Source organism: Podarcis erhardii (assembly GCF_964252035.2).
Source record: "Podarcis erhardii genome assembly, chromosome: 14".
Classification (NCBI taxonomy): Eukaryota; Metazoa; Chordata; class Lepidosauria; order Squamata; family Lacertidae; genus Podarcis; species Podarcis erhardii.
The window spans coordinates 6,221,625-6,244,815 of NC_138503.1; the positions used below are offsets into that span (position 1 = coordinate 6,221,625).

General features: G+C 46.7%; 1 protein-coding gene across 2 annotated transcripts; it reads right to left on the reverse strand.

Annotated features, from left to right (window-relative positions):
- Positions 1–365: 365 nt before the first annotated feature.
- LOC309328767 (tetratricopeptide repeat protein 24-like) lies at positions 366–21,990 on the reverse strand. Of its 2 annotated transcripts, none has more exons than XM_081839110.1 (7): positions 21,741–21,990; positions 17,136–17,830; positions 12,668–12,883; positions 9,774–9,902; positions 7,656–7,777; positions 4,236–4,340; positions 366–620 (listed from the first exon to the last, which is right to left on the reverse strand). In XM_081839110.1, the coding sequence occupies exons 2-7, from the start codon at positions 17,800–17,802 to the stop codon at positions 540–542; spliced, it is 1,320 nt and encodes a 439-aa protein (XP_081695236.1). In that variant the 5' UTR covers positions 17,803–17,830; positions 21,741–21,990; the 3' UTR covers positions 366–539. The 2 variants fall into 2 exon arrangements, with proteins under 2 accessions (XP_081695236.1, XP_081695235.1); XM_081839109.1 differs by lacking the exon at positions 21,741–21,990 and adding an exon at positions 20,162–20,793.
- Positions 21,991–23,191: the final 1,201 nt, after the last annotated feature.

Here is a 23,191-nt window from a genome sequence, read left to right on the forward strand (position 1 = left end):
TATTTTTTTCCTGTACTATACAGAACTCTAAACATTAATTTGATACGGTTGAGAATCACGAAATGCAATCTTAATTACTTAGAAACTAGGATAGCCAGTTGAACTGAATCAGGCAGGCAATTATCTTGAGTTTCCCCCCTTTCTCCTTCTCAAAATGTGCATCCATCTTAAAGAGCGGAGATAAAAAACAAACTGAAAAAATGAAGAATATTCTGGAGAACTCTTTGTATAAACAAACCACCCTCCTCCCCAAACTGATCGAACAGTTCTATGATGCTGTTAAGGAATTTCTAAAAATGAGGTGTTTTGGTGCCCAAGGCACAAAATGGCTCACACACAAAACACACTCAACATCAGGTGCAATCATCCATTGAAGTGAATGGGGAGTGGTCTACAACTGCACCACAGTGCTCACAGAATCATAGAATGGTACAATGTAGAAATCTCAGCTAAAGCATCCATGACAGATGGACATCCAACCTCTGCATAAAAACCTCCAAGGAAGGGGACCGTTCATCCTGAGAGGGACCGTTCCACTGTCAAACAGCTCTGTCAGCTCCTGCTCTTTGCAATGGGATACCTGGAGAACAAGCCCCACATTCTGGATGGTGGAAAAGGCTCTGAAAAAAGGTAGGACAGGAGCTCAATTCCGGGTTTTTTTTTTAAGAAGGTGGCGCATAGATTTGTCGCATGTTTCATAAGAACAGGATAAGAACACACAAAATGCACTGAAGTTAATTGCCATATTTCTAGGGTTGAGCCTTTGAATTAAAAATAGCTGCTTCCTGTGTGCCCATTTCATGAGCCATCATCACAGCATGAGCTGGACGCCACACCCGCTTGCAACAACAGAGATAAAGTGGCTTTGTGGAATATGAGGTCATCGCTAGGAATAAAAGAGAACTACAATCAGCAGCCCCTGATGCCTTTGGCTATTCAGCCTAACGGGGTTCATGGGCAGCGCATGACACACACACTGAGCACGATAGAGAAATGGGCCCAGGCACTGCCTTCTTTTGCTGGGCTGATTCTTGCAGACCCATGTCCACAGGATGAGAAATCCATTAAATTAGAGAATGGAGAGTTGTTGGATCTAGAAGGATTTGACAATAGATTTGGGTGGCATGCATATCTATGGTATGAAAAGAGAAAAATTCATAAAGGTTTTGAAAACCACATCTTCCAAAGATCACTGACAGAGGTGTGGGAGAGGCATAAAAATCTGTTGGAACCAAAACTCCCCTTTGGATTTCACCACTGGAAGTGATGAGTGTGAAAAAGATAAATATGAGGGGGAGGTGGATAACATATCGAGAATTGATAGTAAGAGAGGGGGGGAAATGGAAAATGAAAGCTTATGCAGAGGTGAAAGAATTTGTTTATGACTGGTTGCATTATTATCAGATTAGTGAAATGTTTAAAAAAGATTGTAAAATGTGTGGATATGAAGAAAAAGAATCAACATTTCAAATAGAGGTATTGAATAATGAGTATAAAAATTTGTCTAAAATGTCTAAAATGTTGCTGGAATGGCATACAAAAGATGAAGAGGTAAAATTGGTAATGATACATTGGGCCAGAGATTTCGGTTATAATATACAATATGATGACTGGATGAAATTATGGAACGAAAGGTTAAAATTTACGGCGTGTACCGTGTTGAAGGAAAATGTAATGAAAATGGTATATAGATGGTACATAACACCAGTAAAATTGGCTAAAATGTATAAAACATGTAATAAGTGTTGGAAATGTAAAGAAAAAGAAGGAACTTTCTATCATATGTGGTGGGAGTGTAAAAGGGTGAAAGGCTTCTGGGAAATGATATATAATGAATTGAAAAAGATGTTGAGATATACATTTGTTAAAAAACCAGAGGCCTTCCTACTAGGATTGGTAGGTAATGAAATTAATAGAAAAGACTGTAAACTTTTCCAATACGCAGTAACAGCAGCAAGAATACTTCTGGCGCAAAGATGGAAGCAGGAAGAGATTCCAACAGTGGAAGAATGGAGAATGAAACTGACTGAATACGCAGAATTGGATAAACTGACTGGGAAGATTTGATATCAGAAAGACCAAAAGTTATTGAGGACTGGGGGAGATTTACAGAATATCTGAAAAGCATATGTGATGTACAGACAACACTTGTTGCTTTTGAAGAGTCTCTGTGAAAAATTAAGAAATATTGTAAAAGAGAAGTAGGAGAAAGGAAAAGGAATGGTTAAAGGCAATAATAAGTTCAGAAATGCGTTAACAATAGAAAATTTAACGAAAGATTGGCAGAGAAACTGAGGGAAGTCAAAAATTGATGAATGTGTGACAAAATATGAGCTGATTGTATAAAAATGTTTGGAAAATGAATAAAAATTATATATATATAAAAAGAAATCCATGGTCTGTGTAGAGCACAAATTCCCAGGTTTCCATCTCTTCATTGCAGTCGGGCAATGCAAAGAAACCTGAAAGTGTCTCTGTCTGTGGCTCTTTCAGTGAGGGCTGCTGTCATGAATGGCAGGACAACGGGGAGGAGGAAGAGAATCCCAGCAAGGGACTGGGACACACCAGAGCAAGCTGGGGATGGAGAAGGGAGAGGTTGGTGTAGAAAGTGCTCACTGGGCGACAGAAGATGGCGAGGGGATGGAGGTCAGTGGACAGGAACCAGAGCAACAGGGCCCATCACCAGAGCCAGAGGGGCCCCTGTTTCCCCAAACACAGCAGGCTCTGAGGTGTAAGGAGCAGCAGGAGGTGAGCTCAAGGAGGCTAAGGCAGACACGGTCTCCCAACCCAGATCATTAGCTGTGACGAGGTGTGATTCCTCAGCTGGAGTAGGCTCGGGACAGGTGAATGTCACCTGCCTCATGCAGTTCAGATGCTGCAATCAGCATGCAAGGTATAAAAGGGAAGCAGTGCTGAGGAGCACAGCCCTTATCCCCGATATGCTAGCTTTGTACTGTTTTCCTTGGAGCAACTGGGCAGCTCCTGCCCCAAATTGCCCTCCACCCTCAGCTCGCAAGAGCACATTGTCCCTGCCTGCATGCTCTGGCCAGCAAGCAAGACTAACTCAACAGCTTTTATAGGGGTCATGAGGGTCTCACCTGACCAACCCTGGCCTCCATTATCCTCCCAACAAATAAAAATGGAGAGACATTTTAGAATCATTATACTCATTCCAACAAAGGCAGCTTGTGCTAAATTCCTTTCTTTGGCAATTGCCTCCCCCACCCCAGACTTAGCTTGGTGGTCACATTTAGATGTACGCAGATTGCAGGAAAGATGAACCTAAACCTCAGTCAGAGATTTGATTCTGAGAGCAGCGGTGGGGACCCCTAGGCCCTGGCAATGAATGTGGCCCTCCAGTCCTTTTTCTCCGGCCCTCTGATGTCTCCCCTTACGGCATCTCCTTGAGTCCTTTGGCCTGGCTGGAATGTGTCCCTGGTGTTTGATGACACCTTTTGCCGGCCTTTTCATGACTGGGATGCAGCCTACTGAGCAATGGTAAGGGACTAGCCATTGCTCCGCCCACATTTGCCTCTGGCCCTGCCCACCATTTGCATGTGTCTCCTAGAAGGTCCCCCATGGGGAAATGTGGTCCTTGAACTGAAAAATATTCCCAGGCCTGTGGGGAGGGAGCTGAATTTGATAAGGCTGGCAATGCCATATTTCTTAAGGCTGGTGACTCGGTATAAGGCAGCTCGCTTTGATCCTAAATACCACTCACAAAACATTACTGAGGCAAAAGGCCAAAAAAGGGGACAATGACTTCCTAGAGCGGGTGTCAGCAAGCTTTTTCAGCAGGGGGCCAGTCCACTGTCCCTCAGACCTTGTGGGGGGCCGGACTATTTTTTTTTTGGGAGGTGGGGAATGAATTCCTATGCACCACAAATAACCCAGAGGTGCATTTTAAATAAAAGGACACATTCTACTCATGTAAAAACATGCTGATTCCCGGACTACCTGTGGGCTGGATTTAGAAGGCGATTGGGCCGGATCCGGCCCCCGGTCCTTAGTTTGCCTACCCATGTCCTAGAGTGAGCTGAACAGGAACAGCTGGAGCAAGTGACTTCCATGGATGGAAGTGGGGGTGAGCTCAGCCAGGGCACCCTGGGCCAGCTGCCCTTTTGAGCCAAGGGCCAAGCATGCTGGGCCAAGCAGGAGGAGCCTGAAGGGCTCAGGTGGGCCCAACACGGCAGCAGCATTTGTGCAAATGTTTGCCCCCCCCCAGCAATTCTTACATCTGTTATTGCCGAATCCGCAAACTCATCCTCGGCATTCGCTTGATAGTTAGCGACAGCAGCCAATTTCTCCCAAATCCGTTTTCGAGGGATTTCAGATGCTTCCTGTTGATGAGGGAAGAAGGGAAGGAAATAAGATCCAAAGAGATGCAGCATGTGTCATTGTGGGAGACAAACACGAGAGCGACCATGGAAAAGTGGCCGTGGGTCCATGGCAGAGCCCCTGTGTTGCATGCAGAAGGTCACAGGTTCACTCAGAAGAGCTGCTGCCAGTCAGTGTCGACAGTATTGAGATAGATGAGCCGAGTTCATCTTCCTACTGTCCACAGTGGGGAGGGCAGCCATTTCCCCTCTAACCGGAGGATCCTGGTTCTAGAGGCTTCCACTTTCCTAAGAAACATAAAACTTCCCCCTCTTCCTTTTCCAAGGCTGCCCTGAGTGGCTTGTCTCCTGCATTCTGTGGCCAGCTCAGCCTCCATTCAGCCTTCCTCCTTTTTCTACCCTGGCCAGGCTGGGTTGGGCAGTTATTTCAGTGTGACTCCAAATAGCCACAGATCAAATCTGAAAATGGCATTGGAGATGGCTAGGCTAAAGAACCTGTAACTGATGGCTCCCTCGTGAAAAACATCTCTGCAGGGTCTAGCTCTATACTCCTGCAACTGTGTCGTTAGCCCATCCCCATGGCCCCAATCCTATTCAGGGCCAACCCACCTGAACAAGTGTCAGGGAACTGACATCAGAGCGAGAGGTGGAGGCAAGGCTCCAAAACAATGCAGGAAAGGGGACCAGCAGGGGGGAAGGAATTCAGCGTAACACCAGTGGAGAAGAGAAGGAGATGGAGGATTTGGAGACAGGGCTCCGAGACCCTTCACCAGAGACTAGTGGGGAGAGTGCTGACACGCCTCTGCCTTCCCCTTACCTGCGCAGACGAGTTCCGCGCAGGGAAAGTAGGAGGAGACTTGGCGTCAAACAGCTCTTATGCTGGAAGAGGTTCAAGAAATGCCCACTGACGGATTCTGCAAGTGACTGACTGGCCACAGAGTGTGGGCTGTCAGCCAAGGCATGGTGAGCCAGCGAATGTAACCAAAATTGAAGGCAACTTACGCACAAGTAACCCCTTACAACCATTACAACAAGCAACCCAAGCAATGTGTTTAGTTGCCAGTGGAAGCAGCTATTCCCAGGGTAATCAATGTGGAGCATTCCAGATGTTGTTGGTCTGCAACTCCCATCATCCTTGACCATGCTGGCTGGGCTTGATGGAAAATAGAGCCGAGCAGCATATGGAGGGCACTACACTAGTCACCCTGGCTTAATGTGAAGAGACATCCAACAGCCTCTATTAACTGAGATTGCTAAATGGAACCTCCATGTTCAGTGGTATGCCAGGAAGTGACTTTTTGCGCTGCTTAGGGGCATAGAAAACCGCCTTGCACCAGGTCAAATCCTTGGTCCATCAAGCTCAGAATCATCTACACCAGGAACAGGGAGCCTCACAGCTGCTGTAGGTCTTCTCCAGCTCCCACTAGCCCCAGTCAGCATGGTCAGGGGGATGATGGGAGTTGGAGTCCAGCAGCATCTGGAAGGCCACTGGCTCCCTCTCCCTGGTGAACACTGATTGGCAGTGCTTCAGGTGGGGTTTCAGATAGGAATTCTCCCATGGTCTATCTGGAGATACCAAGAATAAAACATGGGCCCTTCTGTACATAATGCTGAAAGGAAGGGATGTAGCCTAGTGGGAAAGTATCTGCTTTGCATGCAGAAAGATCCGGGTTCAATCCCCAGGTTGGGCGTGGAGAGCTCTCTGTCTGAAATCCTGGAGAGCTGCTGCCAGTTAGTGTGGGAACTACTGAGCCAGATGGACCCAAAGGTCTGACTCAGTATATGGTACACTTCTTATCTTCCTATTTCCTGCCCCTGCTATAGGCCCCTTTCCTATCTTCTGCTTCTAAAGCTCCCAGAAGCATCTCTTTGCCTACTCTGGGAATTTGGGTGCTGGATTATCCTGGACTCCAGTCTGTTTCTGTAAGGAAGTTCTGGTGTCCATATGTCTAAGGCCAGCCATCTTTCCCTCCCCCAGTGGACTCTGGGATAGCACCTTTCCTGGGCCATGCAAGAATAGCTTCCTCCTTGCTCACCTGCCCAGTGATGCTGTCTGCTTCTGGAGGGGTTGGCAGTGATAGGCACTATCAGATGTGGGGAAGGGCCTATCCGCCCAATGGACAGCAGAATCCAGCCCTTGATAAATGGCCCAATTGCACCAGAGGCTTTGGTCTGTGCTCATTAAGCTACAGTTTTGTTCTTTTGGTTTTTATTTAATTTAATGATCCTCTTGTCATTAGAAGGTTGGTTGTTCTCTTGGGTATTTAAACTGTTTTAACTACTTGTGTATATATCTCTGCTTTGTCAGCTGTAATGGCAATTGTGGGGTGTGTGTGATACTGATCCCTCTTAAATCTTTTTTTATAAAAATGCTGTAAATCTAGCTATAAAAATAAATTCAATAAGAGTTTGGTGTTGATTCTTTCTCTCCAGGAGAAAGGCAATTCTGGCTCCCTCGGTTCCTTATTTGTAATTCCTCAAAGAGTACAGTCTCTAGATGGGATTGGATGGTGTGCTCTGGGTGCTGCTTTCAGGGTACAGGGCTATATCACCTCTCAGGTGATTAAAGAGCCTAAGAATAAGGAGCTGAGAACGGCAACTGAGTTTCTGCCCTCCCTACAGGCCAGGTCTGCTATCTTCTGTTCTTTCAACTTCAGAGCGGCACCTGGCCTTGGAACTGGGCTAATCTTGCTGCGGTTTATTTCTGGGTCCTCTTGTGCTGGTACACCGGAAGGTAGGGCAGGGAATGATTAACATCAAAAGGAGGAGGGAAAGTCTCTTTCGTGCTCCCAACTGCAGACTGTCCAAAGTCAGCAGCAGCAGTGCCAGCAGGGTAGAAAGGAAATTTCACTCTTCCTTTCATCTGTTTGCACTTCCGGGCTCTGATCTCCAGGTGACAACAATTGCAAAAAGGGACAAGCACTGTTGCCGCTTTCATATCCTACATGTGGGCATCCCACAATGGGGATCTGATTGCCCACTGTGAGAACACGATGCTGAACTAGATAGGTCCCCTTTGGATTGATCCAGCTACAGCCGGGCACTTTTGATGTTCTTATATCCCCACAAGTAGAGGGGGAGAGGAATATGCCCCCCATAGTAACCTCCAGAGGTCTGAATTTCAGTAGGACACGAAGGCAGAAACTCTGAAGCGTGGGCAGTGCCACACTATCTTCCATGGTTGCTAGTTTTAGAAGCCCCTCTGAGAGGGGAGGGAGAATCAGGGCAGTTTCCTGGTGTTGTCTCGAAGGCCTTTCTCCTCCTCCTCCTCCTCTGTATGCAGTACAAAGCAAACAAGGCAGACAAACACAGATGTACCTTTGACTTTTCAAACAGAGCCAGGGCTTGTTTGTAGTAATGGATGGCTGGACCAAAGTGGCCCTGGCAGAGGTGAGTCATGCCCAGCTGTTCACAGGCCTGCGCCTCACCATAGGAGTCACCTGGAGGAAGAAACAGAGCCAATAGTTACAGGACAGGGGCCAGGAAGTCCAGGATGGAATGAGGAGGAGCATAGGGTCAATGGCTTGTAGTTTATTGCCTGGAATTGGGGACACTTTGATCTGCAACTACCGTAGCTCAGGTCTTTGGCTGGCATATGAGCTGAGCTACTTTTCAAAGTGAAACAGTGTCAATCTGCCCAGTTACAAGCAGGAATATACAAAACTACTCCTTTTTTTTAGTTTCACCTCCTTGTCAGGCGGCAGGCATTGTAGGTTTCTGGAGACATCAGTGCAAAAACAAGGTTTGCAGTGGTGAGTTGCTGGAAGTTCTTAATAGCCCATTGCTCCACATTTAAGAGGACTTTCAATTACCATTTGATTACCTTGTATAAAACAGGTTTTATTGTTCCATTTTGCAAGCAGAAATAAGGCAGCTGGCCCCGGAGGCCTCCAAGGGACAGTGAGAGTTCCTTCTTCCCCCTGGCTGCGTAAATTCAGAGGCATTTTGCACTCCAAAACTTTCCTTCACTCACACTCCAAAATGTCTCAACAACACTAACAGCTGTATCTTTTACACTTACAGAGAACTCATTGCCTGTGTGTGGATTCTTGTGTAGCCAAAGCAGCAGTACCCAAGCCCAAGAGGGAGGGCATGGAAGGAATGACAAGGTGTGCAGAAGTACAAAAAGGCTTTTGGGGCGCAGGGGACTAACAGCTCAATGAACAATACCTACAGAACAGGTCAATTGGGGGCCCAGGAGGATGGAAAACCAGGGAGAAGGCAAAATGGAATACTGCAGAGTGTTCTGAAAACAGGCTAGATGGCATGCATGTAACATTGCAACATTTTGCCGCTGGTCCCACCTGCCTGTTCTGTCTCTCAAATTGCTTAGTATGAGCTCTCCTGGAGGTTAACGTGACTCTGTCCCAAACCCCACTTGTAGTTCATGATCTTAGCCTGGAGCCTGCAGTATCAGGCAGTGGCGTAGCGTGGGTTGTCAGCACCCGGGGCAAGGCGAGTAATTTGCGCCCCCTAACCCGTGGCTTTGCGCCCCCTAACCCTAACCCCCAGATGTTGCGCCCGGTGCGGCCGGCCCCCCCCCTGCACCCCCCACGCTACGAAGAAAGCAGATCTCTGTTGTCAGCGAAGTTAACTCTTTATTCAAGGAAACGGACATACAACTCAGCCTAGTGGTCCCAGCAACACTCTCCAGTAGGTTTTGCCCCTATGGAGCAGTGGTCAGGACTGCAGGTCCCTGCCAGCCATCCTTTCTAAGCCTCCTCCTCCTTGCATCTGTGCACCTCTGCTCTCTGGTCTTCTCTTCTCATTACTCTGCGCATTCTTGGGTGACCTCAGAGTTTGAACTGCTCCTTAAAGCCTGTTGCCCCTTCAGCACTGGGCTCCTCCTCCTAATCTTCTCTCTCTGGGTCTCCCAGCTCCTAGTCTGCCCTCTAACCACACCACCAGTGGCTCTCTGCTTTGCATACAGAAGGACCCCAGCCTACTCCCCACGCTAGCTAATACAGTAGGATCAGTAGGTGTTCCTGGAGAGCCCCTGCCAATCAGAGTGGACCTGCCTTCCCCAACTGGGCACTCTGCACATGTTTTGGACCACAACTCCCATCACCCCTGACTCAGGCTTGGGCCAAGGGGAGTTATCATCCAGTCACTGGGACAGCACCTGGTTGGAGATGGCTGGAATGGGTCATACTGGACCAGAGGCACCAAAGGACTGACCTGATACAGTGGTACCTCGGGTTAAGTACTTAATTCATTCCAGAGGTCCATTCTTAACCTGAAACTGTTCTTAACCTTAAGCACCACTTTAGCTAATGGGGCCTCCTGCTGCCGCTGTGCTGTACAATTTCTGTTCTCAACCTGAAGCAAAGTTCTTAACCCGAGGTACTATTTCTGGGTTAGTGGAGTCTGTAATCTGAAGTGTCTGTAACCCGTGGTACCACTGTATATAAGGTGGGCTTCACCACAGTCGCTTACCTGCATCCACAAAAGCTTTCAGTGCCTGCTGGGAGTAAAATCCGGCCATGTCGTAGTTTTTCAGCTGGCCGTGAGCAGTGGCCAAATTGTAGTAGCACTGAGCCTGAGCAGCCCTCTCCCCCAGTGCCCCTGGCAAAAAAAAAAAAGGGGGGGGGAATCCAACACGGATGATGTCAGCAGCTTGGCAAATGGATCCAGCCCCTTCCCAGACCTCTAGAAACTTTCCCCCAAAAGGATATTGTTCTGAAAACCTCCCTAGCAGGGGACATTTTAGCCTTATGCAATCCTGTAGGGTGAGATTGAATCTGCCACAGGGGCAGTGAGGGCTCCTGCAGGCTTGGAATTCTGCATCAGAGTGACCAAAATTATGCACCAATGAAAGCTACAGTCTGCAATCTGCATATATTATACAAATCACCATACTGTCTCTTATTTGACTGTTTTGCTGAGAACTGAGGCAAAGAGATCTATATGCTTCACTGGAAGCCTTATAGAGCCATCTGCTCTGGCTCCTGACATTTCAGATAGGGTAAAGAAGCGGAAAGGGAACCAATTTGCGGGGCGGGGGGGTGTGTGTTCATGACTGAGGCTCATGGCTGATCCCCACTTACCTTTTGCCCTGCTGGTTCCAGACATGGGTCTGCACTTTAAAGCCCCAAGTTCTGAGTGCTACTTTTTGCCCCAGAGCTTTCCCCACCAAAACCCACTCTTTAAAGCTCAAGTGTAACAAGCAGCAGCTTCGGAAAACCCAAATTGTGATTTGCTCTGATTCAGCAGTGAAGACCAGGTTTTTCTGGGGAAAACAGCAGGACAACAAAATAAATCTCTTGGACACAGACTGGGAAAGCATGGACTTGTGTCTGGAAAGACACAGGGCAAAAGTTAAGTGTGGATGAGTCCTTGGCTTTAAAGAGTGTGTATTCACTGGGAAAAAACTCCAGAGGGGGAAAAGACCCATCAGACACAGACTTTTCAAGCGCGGAGGAAAAGTAAGTATCAGACTTGACCTCTGCCTCTACTCAGTTATTGTGGTTGTGGGCCAGTTATGCGTTTCCTCACTTTGCCTTTCCTTAAAATGGGCATTGTATTGCAGCAAGAAATAGGACAAAAGAGTGTTTTGGTTTTTGGTGTTCATATCCTACCTCTGCCTTACAGTCTGTTTGCTTCATGGATATAGTCATTTGCAGTGTTTGAAACTCCCATTGTCCTAGGCGCATTTTGCAGCAGGGAATTTCATTAGTGTGAGCAATTTCTTAAGGTTGCCATATTTCAAAAAGTAAAAAATCCTGACACCTGCAAAGTTGTTGAGCTTTTTTAAAGAAAGCCACCACTCTGAAGACTGGAGAAGAGACCCTCTTATGAATATGTGGGGGGTGGGGGGTGGGCAGGGGATAGACTAGACGATGAACATAAAATTTTAGTTGCAGTTCATTCATTTTCAGCTTTGTATTCTTGTTATTAAAAAAGTGTGCCTAGACATTCCATTGTTGCACCCATAACCTAGGTTTAAGGTGACATTTAGCTCCTAGCTTTCATATCTCAGTTTCTAACACCGGTCATTTCTCCCTGTCTGGCCCAGTATCCTATTTTCCACATAGGCCAGCTAAATGCCTCTGGGAAGCTCACAAGAGCAAGAACATTTCCCTGTTGCTTGCCCCCAATATTCTGAAGGTTCCATTTACCTGTTGTGGCTTACACAGGCACAGAGAGGGTGGAGAACGGAGGAGGAGCTTTGGGTGGCTGGAAGTGGTTTAGTAGGGTGCAGCACCCCTGCAGTTTGGAGGGCAGCACTTGGTGGAGGAGGAGAATGCCAGGGAGCCAGTGGTGAGACTGAGTGCTGTCTTCCTGAGGCCATGAAGAGTGTGGCTGTCAGCCAGCGGAGGGGGGCTGTGGGATTAATTTAGCCTAAGGAGGCAGCCTGGCAGAAATAAGGACATTTATTTTGTCACTCAACCAGTGCTTGCTTTATGGCAGCGGTGGCCAAACTTGGCCCTCCAACTGTTTTTGGACTACAACTCCCATCATCCCTAGCTAACAGGACTAGTGGTCAGGGATGATGGGAATTGTAGTCCCCAAACAGCTGGAGGGCCAAGTTTGGCCACCACTGCTTTATGGTGTCTCCCAAGCTCCACACCTTCCCGTCTCTCCCCTGCAAGAGGCAGCCATGAGAAACTGCCTCCCACCATGTGAGCTTAGAACCTGAAGCCCTCCTTGCAAATACGACAGAACAGAAAGCAATGAACATCCCCCCCCCCTTTACCAATGAGTCCTGGGTAGCCTCCCATGGCTCTTTCCAACAGAAAGAGGCACAATGGGTGGTGAGGTGGTGGGACCAGGTACTTCCAGCTTCTAAGTCTTTCAAATCGCTGCTAAGCTGCTTAGCCAATGCATACCCCAGCCTAGAAACTCCAGGAGGACATGTTTTCAAACAGGGATTGTAACATTCTAGGTAAGAAGGAGTGCACAGATGAGACCAGGGACCCACAAGCTTTGTTAGCTGACAGACAGAGGTCCAATTGGCAAACAAAGCTGAGCAGAAATTAACAGACAATGACATGTAAAGATATGTGAACAAAATAAAGATTGCAATTAATTATTTGATGTGATCAAAACAACCAAATATTATAAAAGTTTGTATTAAGAAGTAGGTATTTTGTTTATCTTTAAAAGTAATATGAATAGGGACAATAATTTAAGTTTTTTATTTATCTTTAAAAGTAATATGAATAGGGACAATAATTTAAGTTTTTTGTTTATCTTTAAAAGTAATATGAATAGGGACAATAATTTAAGTTTTTTGTTTATGTCACATCATTCTCTATGTATTGGTACAGCAATGTGTTTTTAAGACTTGAATAAATTGGCTTAAAAAAACCTAGCCCAGTGCAACTCACCGTACATGTCAGCTGCTTCGCTGTGGTACCGCAGGGCCCTTTTGAAGCACTCCAGGGCGTTGCAGGCAGCCCCCAGGTTCTGCAACAGGACAGCTTTCTTCCGCACCAAAAAGCCTTTTCCGCTGCAAAGGCGGAGAGCTGCTTCAAAGTGTTGCTCTGCCTGCTGGAAGCACCTCATTTCCGCATAGTGCAGCCCCAGGTGGTTGTAGAGTTTGCCTGAGAGCCAGAGTGGGGTGAGAAAACGCACCATTAACTGGAGGGAGCTTGGGATCTTTCCAACTGACCAAGCAGGACCTTGTAGGCATTGCACAGCTGAAGGGAGCAAGACTCAGAGGAAATGTGTTCCCCAAAGACTGGGCTTTTCCACTGGGATGGAGCATCCCCCTCACCCCTAGACTTAAAGGGCCCCTGGGTGTAGAAAAGGCTCAGAGGATGCCCCTCCCACTCAAGAAGTGGCAAAGCCCCCATCCCTACTTGGAACAGGCCATCTTCAGTTACCGTATTTTTCACTCCATAAGACGCACGTCTTCCCTCCTAAAAAGTAAGGGGAAATGTGCGTGCATCTTATGGAGTGAATGCAGGCAGGAGGCTCTGCTCAGCGCTCCCTTTAAAGAATATTTTTTTCCTGGCATTCCCCCTCTAAAAACTAGTTGCATCTTATGGAGCGAAAAATACAGCACTTAAAAGAACCTTCAGCTTCCTCTTCTTGCAGAAGTACTCTTAGCATTGTGGCGTCAGTGTGAGTTCCAGCTACTGGAAGATAGGAGTCAACTCCTAGGGGCCAAGGCCCCTTCGCACCCCAATAAAATATTTGAGAGGGCATGCCCCCCAAAAGTTGATGGGACATTGCCATTCAAAAGGGGTGTGTGAGTTGCAACTTGTGAGGGGCTTACCTGGGCCACCCTAATATTTTATTCAAGTTGGCACCCCTATCGGAGAATGAGAGGCATTTAGAGTAGCATCCTGCTAGGCCAGGCTTTCCCAGCCAAGTGCCCTCCAAGTGTTTGGAACCACAACTTCCATCTGCCCCCAGCCAGACCAGCCGGGGTCCCATCAGCCCTAGCTGTGCAGGCCGCGGTTGATGGGAGTTGTGGCCCAAACCATCTAGAGGGCACCAGGTTGGGGAAGTCAAGCGAAGATTTTCCTTGCAGTGCACAGGAAGAGACAGGAAGGGCCACTCCATCTTCTCTGCTGAAAGACCAGCTCCATCCAGGTCGGAGCGAAACAATATAAACTTAAAGCTTTTGCAGATGACCTAGTTTTGACCCTCCAGGAGCCAGAATCTAGTACGAAAAGAGTATTACAATTGATTCATGACTTTGGTCGGGTGGCGGGATTTAAATTAAACAAACAGAAAAACAAGGTATTGGGGAAAAATTTGACAGATACAGAGTCAGGACGGTTTCAGAGAGAGACAGAATTAAATGTGGTTAAAAAAATAAAGTACCTAGGGGTAAACATAACAGCAAAAAATCTGAGTCTATTTAAGGACAACTATGAAAAATGTTGGTCAGAAATCAAGAGAGACTTAGACAGTTGGACAAAATTGAAACTTTCTTTGTTAGGCCGAATTGCTGCTATCAAGATGAATGTATTGCCAAAAATGTTGTTTTTGTTTCAAACACTACAGATTGTGGACAAGACGGAGTGCTTCCGGAAGTGGCAGAGAGACATCTCTAAATTTGTCTGGCAGGGCAAAAAGCCCAGAATTAAATTTAAGATATTAACTGATGCGAAAGAAAGAGGGGGCTTTGCCCTGCCAGACCTAAAGTTGTACTATGAGGCCACAGCTTTCTGCTGGCTAAAAGATTGGCTACTTCTCGAAGACACTGATGTACTGGATCTGGAAGGCTTTAACAATGCTTTTGGTTGGCATGCATACTTATGGTATGACAAGGTTAAGATCAATAAGGCCTTTAAGAACCATATTGTCAGAAAAGCAGTGTTTAATGTCTGGACAAAATATAAAGACTTATTGGAAAACAAAACTCCAAGGTGGCTTTCACCTCTGGAAGCTAAGGCCCGAAAAAGACCCAGTATGGAGGCCAAATGGCCAAAATATTGGGAAATACTAGAAAAAGATGGAGACAATTGGAAATTGCAGAGTTTGGAGAAAATGAAGGATAAAGTGCAAGACTGGTTACACTACGCTCAGATTAAAGAAGTTTTTAAAAATGATAGAAAGTTAGGGTTCCAGGTGGAGAAATCGAAATTGGAAACAGAACTGTTAGAACCTAAGACTAAGGTACTTTCAAGAATGTATAACTTGCTGTTAAAATGGAATACACAAGATGAAATGGTTAAATCGGCTATGATAAAGTGGGCACAGGATATTGGGTATAATATCATGTTTGAGGACTGGGAAAGGTTGTGGACCACTGGGTTGAACTTCACTGCATGTAATGCTTTGAAGGAAAATGTAATGAAAATGATATATAGATGGTACATGACCCCAGTTAAACTTGCTAAAATATACCATTTGTCTGACAACAAATGCTGGAAATGTAAAGGAAATGAAGGAACATTCTTTCACCTCTGGTGGACGTGCCCTAGAGTGAAGGCTTTCTGGGAAATGATATATAATGAGTTGAAAAAGGTATTTAAGTATACCTTCCCTAAGAAAACAGAGGCCTTCCTCCTGGGTATTGTCGACCAGAGGGTGATAAAGAAGGACAGAACTTTTTTCCTGTATGCAACAACGGCAGCAAGGATACTCATCGCCAAGCACTGGAAAACTCAAGATCTACCCACAATGGAAGAATGGCAGATGCAACTGATAGACTATATGGAATTGGCTGAGATGACCGGCAGAATCCGAGACCTGGGAGAGGAGAAGGTTGAAGAAGACTGGAAGAAATTCAAGATTTATTTACAAAAATACTGTAATTTGGTTGAATGTTAAGAAGGTTGCCAGATCATAAATAATTGAGCACCACTAAATTAGATGGAATTAGGATGACAAGTGAGATTGAGGAAAATATAAATTTTTCTGGAGAATTATTAGATTATATTTAAATGAGCGGGACATAAGAACGCAAACAAGATGATAAATTGCTGGTAAAAATCTATAATGATGTAAGTGGGAACGGGAGACGTGAGGGAGTCCAAAGAAGCTATGAAACTATGTTATGATACATGTTATAATGTTTATTATTTTTGCATTTGTATTTAAAAGCTTAATAAATATTTTTTTAAAAAAAGAAAGAAAGACCAGCTCCATCAGGACCGTCCTCTCCCTGTTCCTATTCAAGTTGGCCATTAGAAGAACTTCCCCTCCTTCCCTCAACACAGCCAGGAATATAATATAACTGCAACTCAGGATAACATTTCATGCATCTGTAGAGGTGGGCTGTAATTCACAAAAGCTCATGCCATAATAAATTTGTTACTTTTTAAGGTACCACAAGGCTCTTTGTTGTTTTTGCTGCTAGAGACTAACCCAAGGGATACCCCTCTGGAAAATATGTAGCTTTTGTAATTGGTGCCTATTTTATGGTTACCAGATTTTTTTCAAGGAATCCGGGGACACTTTTTTTAAAAAAAATTCATGCTTCATTATTTTAGGAAAGGGTTGCCCAGAGTTCTTAACCTTTTTTAGGGGGGAGTGCACCTTGAAACAAGGCAGGCGGAGAAGCCCATCTACAAACACACAAATGCCCCCCAAAAAGAGGTTGGGGGGGAGAGAGCGAGTAAAGGTGTTAGCTGGTCTTGGGGAAAACACACATTAAAACACACACACAAGGCTCCATCTCTCTCTGTCTGTCTGTCTTGCAACGCAGCAGAGCTCTTTTCTAGGCTTCTCCTCTTCTTCTTCACTGCCTCAGCGCCTTGCTCGTGTTGATCGAGGAAGCGAGTCAGAAGGCTCTCTGGCTCGTGCCTTGGTTTAAATAGCCCCCCCCCCCCAGCCAGCAGATTGGCTGGCTGGAACTTTGACATGGCCGGGACCTCCAGTGCTGCTTGCTGCCATGTTGCCTCACCGGAAGTCCCCAGGCATAAATCAGGGGACATTAATTCAAATCCGGGGACATTCCGAGGACAGATTTTGTCCGGGGACAGATTGGTGAATCCGGGGACGTCTGGTAACCCTAGCCTATTTGCCTGTTTTCCTCTTCCCTCCCCCTCCTTTCCCTTTGTGATGTGCCCATTGTAAACATGTGAACAGGGACAATCTTATTTTTAATGATCATATGTAAGTTGCCCTTGGAGCCTTTCTAGCTGAAGAATGTGTTAGTACATCTGTCTCACACACACTGTCCCTGGGCATGAGATTTCTTCTTCCATTCACCTTCATACTTGTCTATCAAAAAGCCTGCGTTTGGGAATCCCCATTCCTGCTGAGATCAAGGGTAGGAACTGGGTCCCAAAGGCAGAGTAGCTCATCTGGCTAGAGGGCACTCTGGCAGCCCCCTGAGATTTCTGGGGTGGCAGGATTTGTCCTCAATGAGACCCAATGGGGACTTAGCTATACCCAGCAGTTCCTGGTTCCTTATCTTGGTGCACAACTGGCTGCAGGCCTGCAAGCTCTCCAAGACGTCGTCTGGGGAGTACACTGGGCTTCGCAGGAAGTAATTTGCTGCCTCCCTCATAGCCATGGCTGCGTCTTCTGGGAGTTGCACTCTTTGGTAGGCCTGGCCGGCCAGGCGAAAAGACTGTGCGGCTGACTCCACGTCACCTGTGCTCACCAGGCAATAGGCCAGCTTGATCAGGGCATCGGCTGCTCTTTGCGTTTGATTTGTGCTGTATTCCTGGATGGCCTTTCTGTAGAACTCTGTGGCTTTTGCGTATTCTCTCATGTCATCGTAAGCAGCGCCCATGTTGAAGGAGAGGTCGCCATCCTTCTCCTCAGCTCCAAGCTCTTTGGCCTTCAACAGGCACTTGAGGCCCTTCTGGGGCTTGCCGGTGGCAATGTAAGCCGCCCCGAGGTTGAAGAGACACTTGGCTTTGGAGCGAGGCTCTGAGAGGCTACCTGAGAGCCTGTATGCCTTTTTGAAGGCAGCCAAAGCCTGGCCTTCCTCGTTGCTGCTGAAAAGACATATACCAGCCTTCAACAGCCTTTGCATTTCAGTTTGGACAGAGCCCAGCTGGCTCACAGGCTGGTCTCCGACAGAGCCAGAGATCGTAGGAGCAGAGGCCATCTCTTCCGAAGGGGCAATGGAAGGGGAACTGCAAAAGGAAGCAGAGCATCACAACCATCTGCACTTTGAAGCACAGTTTATCTGCATATTTAGTTTTTTAGACTGCTTTTCAAAGCACAGATCCTGGCTCTAGGTAACCACCTCCCACCTCCCGGTGATGAGTCAGAAAAACAAATGCTGGGCATCAGCACCCAGCCCTTCCAGGGTGCAAGTTGTCCAAGTAACCCACCCTTCTCAGAAGATGGAGGTGCCACTTTCCTCTCTTTCTCCATGTGGTCAGGCAAGATGACCTTCACGGTCCCCCGCCTCAGCTTTATGATTTGCCCCATTCCCCTTTTTATAGCTCCCAAACCAGGGGCCATCATCACTACACCTTGTGGCAGAGAATTCCAAAGACCATCAGGATGTTACACAGAGATCTCACCATCTTGTCTAATGCCTCAGAAGACACAAGAATTACCCACCCGAGAAGAATGGCAGATGAAAGTGATGGACTATATGGAATTGGCTGAGATGACTGGCAGAATCTGGGACCAAGGAGAAGAGTCGGTGGAAGAAGATTGGAAAAAATTTAAAGTATATCTTCAAAAATATTGTAAAATTAAGGACTGTTAGAAAGATGTTGGAAAAAGAAAATTAGGTGGTTTTGGTAGAAATGATATAAAGGATTAAGTAAAAACGAGTTGATGAAATTGATGAAAGAGAGGACGTTAAATTATAATATATTAAATTAAATTACTTAAATGAAAATAAGGTTGGAAGGATTTGCTGAAATAACGATTTGAACTAGAATACAAAATTGGGAGGTGTGAGGAGGTCAAGGAAATAAGTAAAGGAAGAAAGTTATGTAAAGGTTTAATCTGTTCTTTTTCTTTTTTAAGTGAATGTGTATATATATATATATATCTGTTGTTGTATTCTTTTTTTGTATTTTGTATTGTTCTTTTTTTCTTTTGTAACTTTTAAACTCTGAATAAATATTATTTTTTTAAAAAAATGCCTCAGTTTCCCACTGATCTTGCAGTGAGAATGCATCATGTAGCTATATTTGTATGTTGCTGTTTCAAACGCTCTGTGTCAAGAGGTTATAAAATCATAGAGTTGTAGAGTTGGTAGTGACCCGGAGGATGTCCAACCCCCTGCAAGGTAGGAATATGCAGCTGTCTCATATGGGGATCGAACCTGCAACTTTGGCATTCTCAGTACCAACTGAGCTCTAACCAACTGAGGTATCCAGCTGGTGTCTGTGCCTTCCATTTTTTCTACATGCATTTTATTATCCCATACTTGTTTCGCTTGCCTGCTCGCCACAACGTAGCTTTAAAATGATTTCTAACAGGCAAAAGGGAGCGGAAAAAAGGGGGGGGGATATTATGAACTAACACGTGTCTTCCATGAGAACATTACTGACAGGTCATGCAAACAAGTCAGCAGAAAGAAAAAAAGGAGCTTTTGAAGAGAGAGATGCAGATTTTGGTATAATATTAGCTTCAGCTATCCAGGGAGCTCATTAGTTCCTCATTAAATGTTTGCTATAAACATACGTTTTGATTGATAATTATGTAATGAGCTGGAGAGCCTCGTTTCCCCTCATCATGCTTTCCAGCTTGCGTGGCTGTTACTAGACTTTGATTAAAAATAGTTAATTGATGGGGGGTGGTCAGTAAAGGAAGCAGCACCATTTATGATCTGTGCAGTGGGAATCCTCTCGATTTCCTGGCTCTGGTGGATTAACTTTGGCTGCTTAAATGCCTTTCCAGGGAGCTATTTTGGTCTGTATCTGCATGTGTGTGTGTGTGTGTGTGTGTAAGAGAGAGAGAGGGAGAGGGATTCTGGGAGAGGAGGCAAAATTCTCTGCAAAAGGGGTGGGGGAAAGCACCATATATCAAGGAGTTGCAATTCCTTTTGACAACTCAAGATGGCTATAGCAACGTTCCTGTGGTCACCATGGCACAGGAATGGGACTCTGAAACCTCAGGGTTGGTGGAAAAGTCCATGGCAGACCCTACAGGAAGGACACCGAGAATGGCCAAGTCTGTCTTGGGAGAGCGGGAGCTGAAAAATAACCACACATGGTCTGGAAGGTGCGGGGTGAAGGTGCAGGGAAGTTTTTAACATGTGATATTTTACTGTATTTTTTGTTTTTATGGAAGCCGCCCAGAGTGGCTGGGGAGGCCCAGCCAGATGGGCGGGGTATAAATAATAAATTATTATTATTATTATTATTACTCCTTCATGCTCAGTGGCACAGCTCATGAGTTTAGGGATGCAAAGATAGTAAACTGTGCATAGAATGGTAGAGTTGGAGGGGACCCCAAAGGTCATCTAGTCCAGCCCCCTGCAATGCAGGTAATCTCACCTAAAGCATCCATGACAGATGGCCATCCAAACTGCTTAAAAACCTCCAAGGAAGGAGAGTCCGCCACCTCCCGAGGGAGTCCATTCCATGGTTGAACAGCTCTTACTGTCAGAAAGTTCTTCTTGATGTTTAGTCTGAACCTCCTTACTTGTAACTTGAAGCCATAAGTTCGAGTCCTGCCCTCCAGAGCAGGAGAAAACAAGCTGGCTCCATCTTTCATGTGACAGCCCTTGAGATATTTGAAGATGGCTATCCTATCTCCTCTCAGTCTCCTCTTTTCCAGGCTAAACATACCCAGCTCCAACCATTCCTCATAAGGCTTGGTTTAAAAACCCTTGATCATCTTGGTTGCCCTGCTCTGTCCATGCTCCAGTTTGTCAACATCCTTCTTAAATTGTGGTGCTCAGAATTGGACACAGTGTTCCAGGTGTGGTCTGACCAAGGCAGAATAGAGTGGTTCTCTTGTTTCCCTTGATCTGGACACTAGACTTCTGTTGATCCAGCCTGGAATAGCGTTAGCTTTTTTTTGCTGCTGCATCACACTGTTGACTCGTGTTAAGCTTGTGGCCCACTAAAACCCCTACATCCTTTTCACATGTACTACATGTACATGACCAGGACTTGGTGTGGAGGCTAAAGCCACAGAGCTGTAGGGAGAGGAGAAGGGGAGGTTTCTAGCCATTGACCTGCTGTTTTGCTGGGCGTCTCTCCTCCTAGGTAGACCCATGGCAGTCAAATGAGCACTACTCTGGGCTTCTGCTGCCTTCACTCCTGAGGCCTGTCAGGGGGAGGGGGAAATGGGGGGAGGGTGGAGATCAAGGCAGGGCTTGGAATTGGATCAGTGGGGTTCCTGAGGAATCCCTAAAAGGGAGCTCTGAATCCAGTCTGGTTTCTCCAGGTCTTCAGTTGGGAGCGAGATTCTCTGCAGGGCCCTAAGTGAAAGAGGTCTCTTTAGGGTCTAGGTTGGATGGGATCCTGCTGTAAACACAAAGCAATGGCTTCTCTCTGGGGAAGACCTATGAGGGTGGACCAGGAAAGCTACAGCAAGCAGCACAAGGAGACAAGGCTGGTCCCAACAGCAGCTGGCTGAGGCTGGAACATCTGCCTTCAAGGATACTTCCAGACATGGACAATTTAGCAGTGGCCTGTGGCAAAACGCAACCAGGTAACAGCCTGTAAATTTGGTCATTTTTGAGAAAGAGAGAGGCTTTCAAAGGGAAATCGTGTGAGGTATTTATCTTGGACTGTCAAATAATCTGTCGATTTAAATAAATTTTGACACATTTATGAGTATTTTTCCTCAACCTCAGTTGACCTGTTGTTGGGTTTTAGGTTGTTGTTGCTGCTATGTTTGCTGTGCCCCCTGCCCCAATATCTCTGTTTTTTGCTTCCCAATAACCTAATCTATTGTTGGGCATCTCTAGTTGAAACGTTGCATTATTTGGGGTGTGTGTGTGCTATACACAGGCCAGGAATCTTGAGGTGCTTTAGTCTGGAATGGCTGACAGGGAAGGAGAATGGGGGGGGGAGGGAGAGAAAGCACAATCCTATGGGGTGCGCAGAGCTGCTCATCACTTACCTGTGCAAAGTTTTGGAAAGTTCTGAATTGTACCAGAAACGGCAACTGCAGGCAAGCCCAGAGGCAGAGAGGAGAAGGGGCAGTTCAGCCTTTCTGCAAAACTCTGTTAGGGAAATGCTTGTGGAGGCATCAGACAGGCTTAGCAACAATGCCTGGTTGTCATCAACAAGCTTACTAAGACTGTGTACACATCATTCTTTGAAGCCACTCCCCTAAAAAAGAACAATTCTTGGAACTCATGGGTGCTGGGAATTGCAGCTGTGTAAGGAAGGTCAGCGGTTCAAATCCCCGGGACGGGGTGAGCTCCCGTTGCTCGGTCCCTGCTCCTGCCAACCTAGCAGTTCAAAAGCACGTCAAAGTGCAAGTAGATAAATAGGTACTGCTCTGGTGGGAAGGTAAACGGCGTTTCCGTGCGCTGCTCTGGTTTGCCAGAAGCAGCTTAGTCATGCTGGCCACATGTCCTGGAAGCTGTACGCCGGCTCCCTTGGCCAATAAAGCAACATGAGCGCCACAACCCCAGAGTCGTCCATGACTGGACCTAATGGTCAGGGGTCCCTTTACCTTTAAGGAGCAAACTACAGCTCCGAGGGTTCTGTGTGTGCGTGTGCGCACACTTTGAACATATGGTGCATATGCAGCCTAAGACTGCGATCCCAGACGCACCTACTTGGCTGCCTCCGTTTAAAGCCTGCCTTTCATGCAATTGCAAAGCAAGCCATCAATCTGAGGACAGCCAGCACGGCACCACCAGAAAGGGGCTGGCTGCCTTTCCTGGGTTCAACAGAGCACTGTGGGCTACTTCTTGCCTACCTGGTGACATTGACAAGTTGCAACACTCCTGTGATGGCCTGGAACTCGGGCTCGGACTTGGAACCGGAGGAGTCTCGGTCCGCACCGGATTCTCTGCCTCAGGCGGCATCTGAACCTAGTCTGGGGCCTGATTCTGAGAGCCCCAGTCTGCACAGGTTCCCCTGCAACAAACACCAGCTGGGCCGAGTCAGGGGCCTGAGCCTGCCCTGAATCCAGATGCGGGGATGACCTCGTTGCCTTCAGCTGGGCCATCACTTACAGCTGCTCCACTACCAGTTGGGTCAGGAGAGACTGAGGCGGCCTCTGGGTCTAGTAACCCACTAACGTCTCCCGAGCTGCAGAGACTCAGGTCTGAGAGAAGGAGAGACCTGAGTACTCACAGGAGAAGTGCCCACCTTCGGGCAAGACAGGGAGCTGAGTCACCAGGGGATCAGAACTGGCCATTACCCCATCAGAGATGAAAGGCTGCCAGACTCCACCCCAGGTTGTGGGAGCAACATTGTTGCTTGCTGGAACCTGCCTGTTACCCTGTGCCTGGCCTAACCTGGTTTCCTGCCTTGGCCCTGTTGGACTGACTCCTTGTGGAATCCTTGGATTCGGGACCAGACTTGGACCGCGTTGCTCGGGTTAACCCCCGGTCC

Bases quoted from the DNA above. Each gene is read 5' to 3' on its own strand.
- LOC309328767 (XM_081839109.1), bottom strand. From the start codon at position 20,187: ATGGCCATCTGTCATGGATGCTTTAG. The intron at 4,341-7,655 runs GTACATCTGTGT...CCTCATCAACAG, and splicing joins CTCTGTTTGAAAAGTCAAAG to GAAGCATCTGAAATCCCTCG. The intron at 621-4,235 runs GTAAGAATTGCT...ACCTTTTTTCAG, and splicing joins CGGATTCGGCAATAACAGAT to AGCCTTTTCCACCATCCAGA.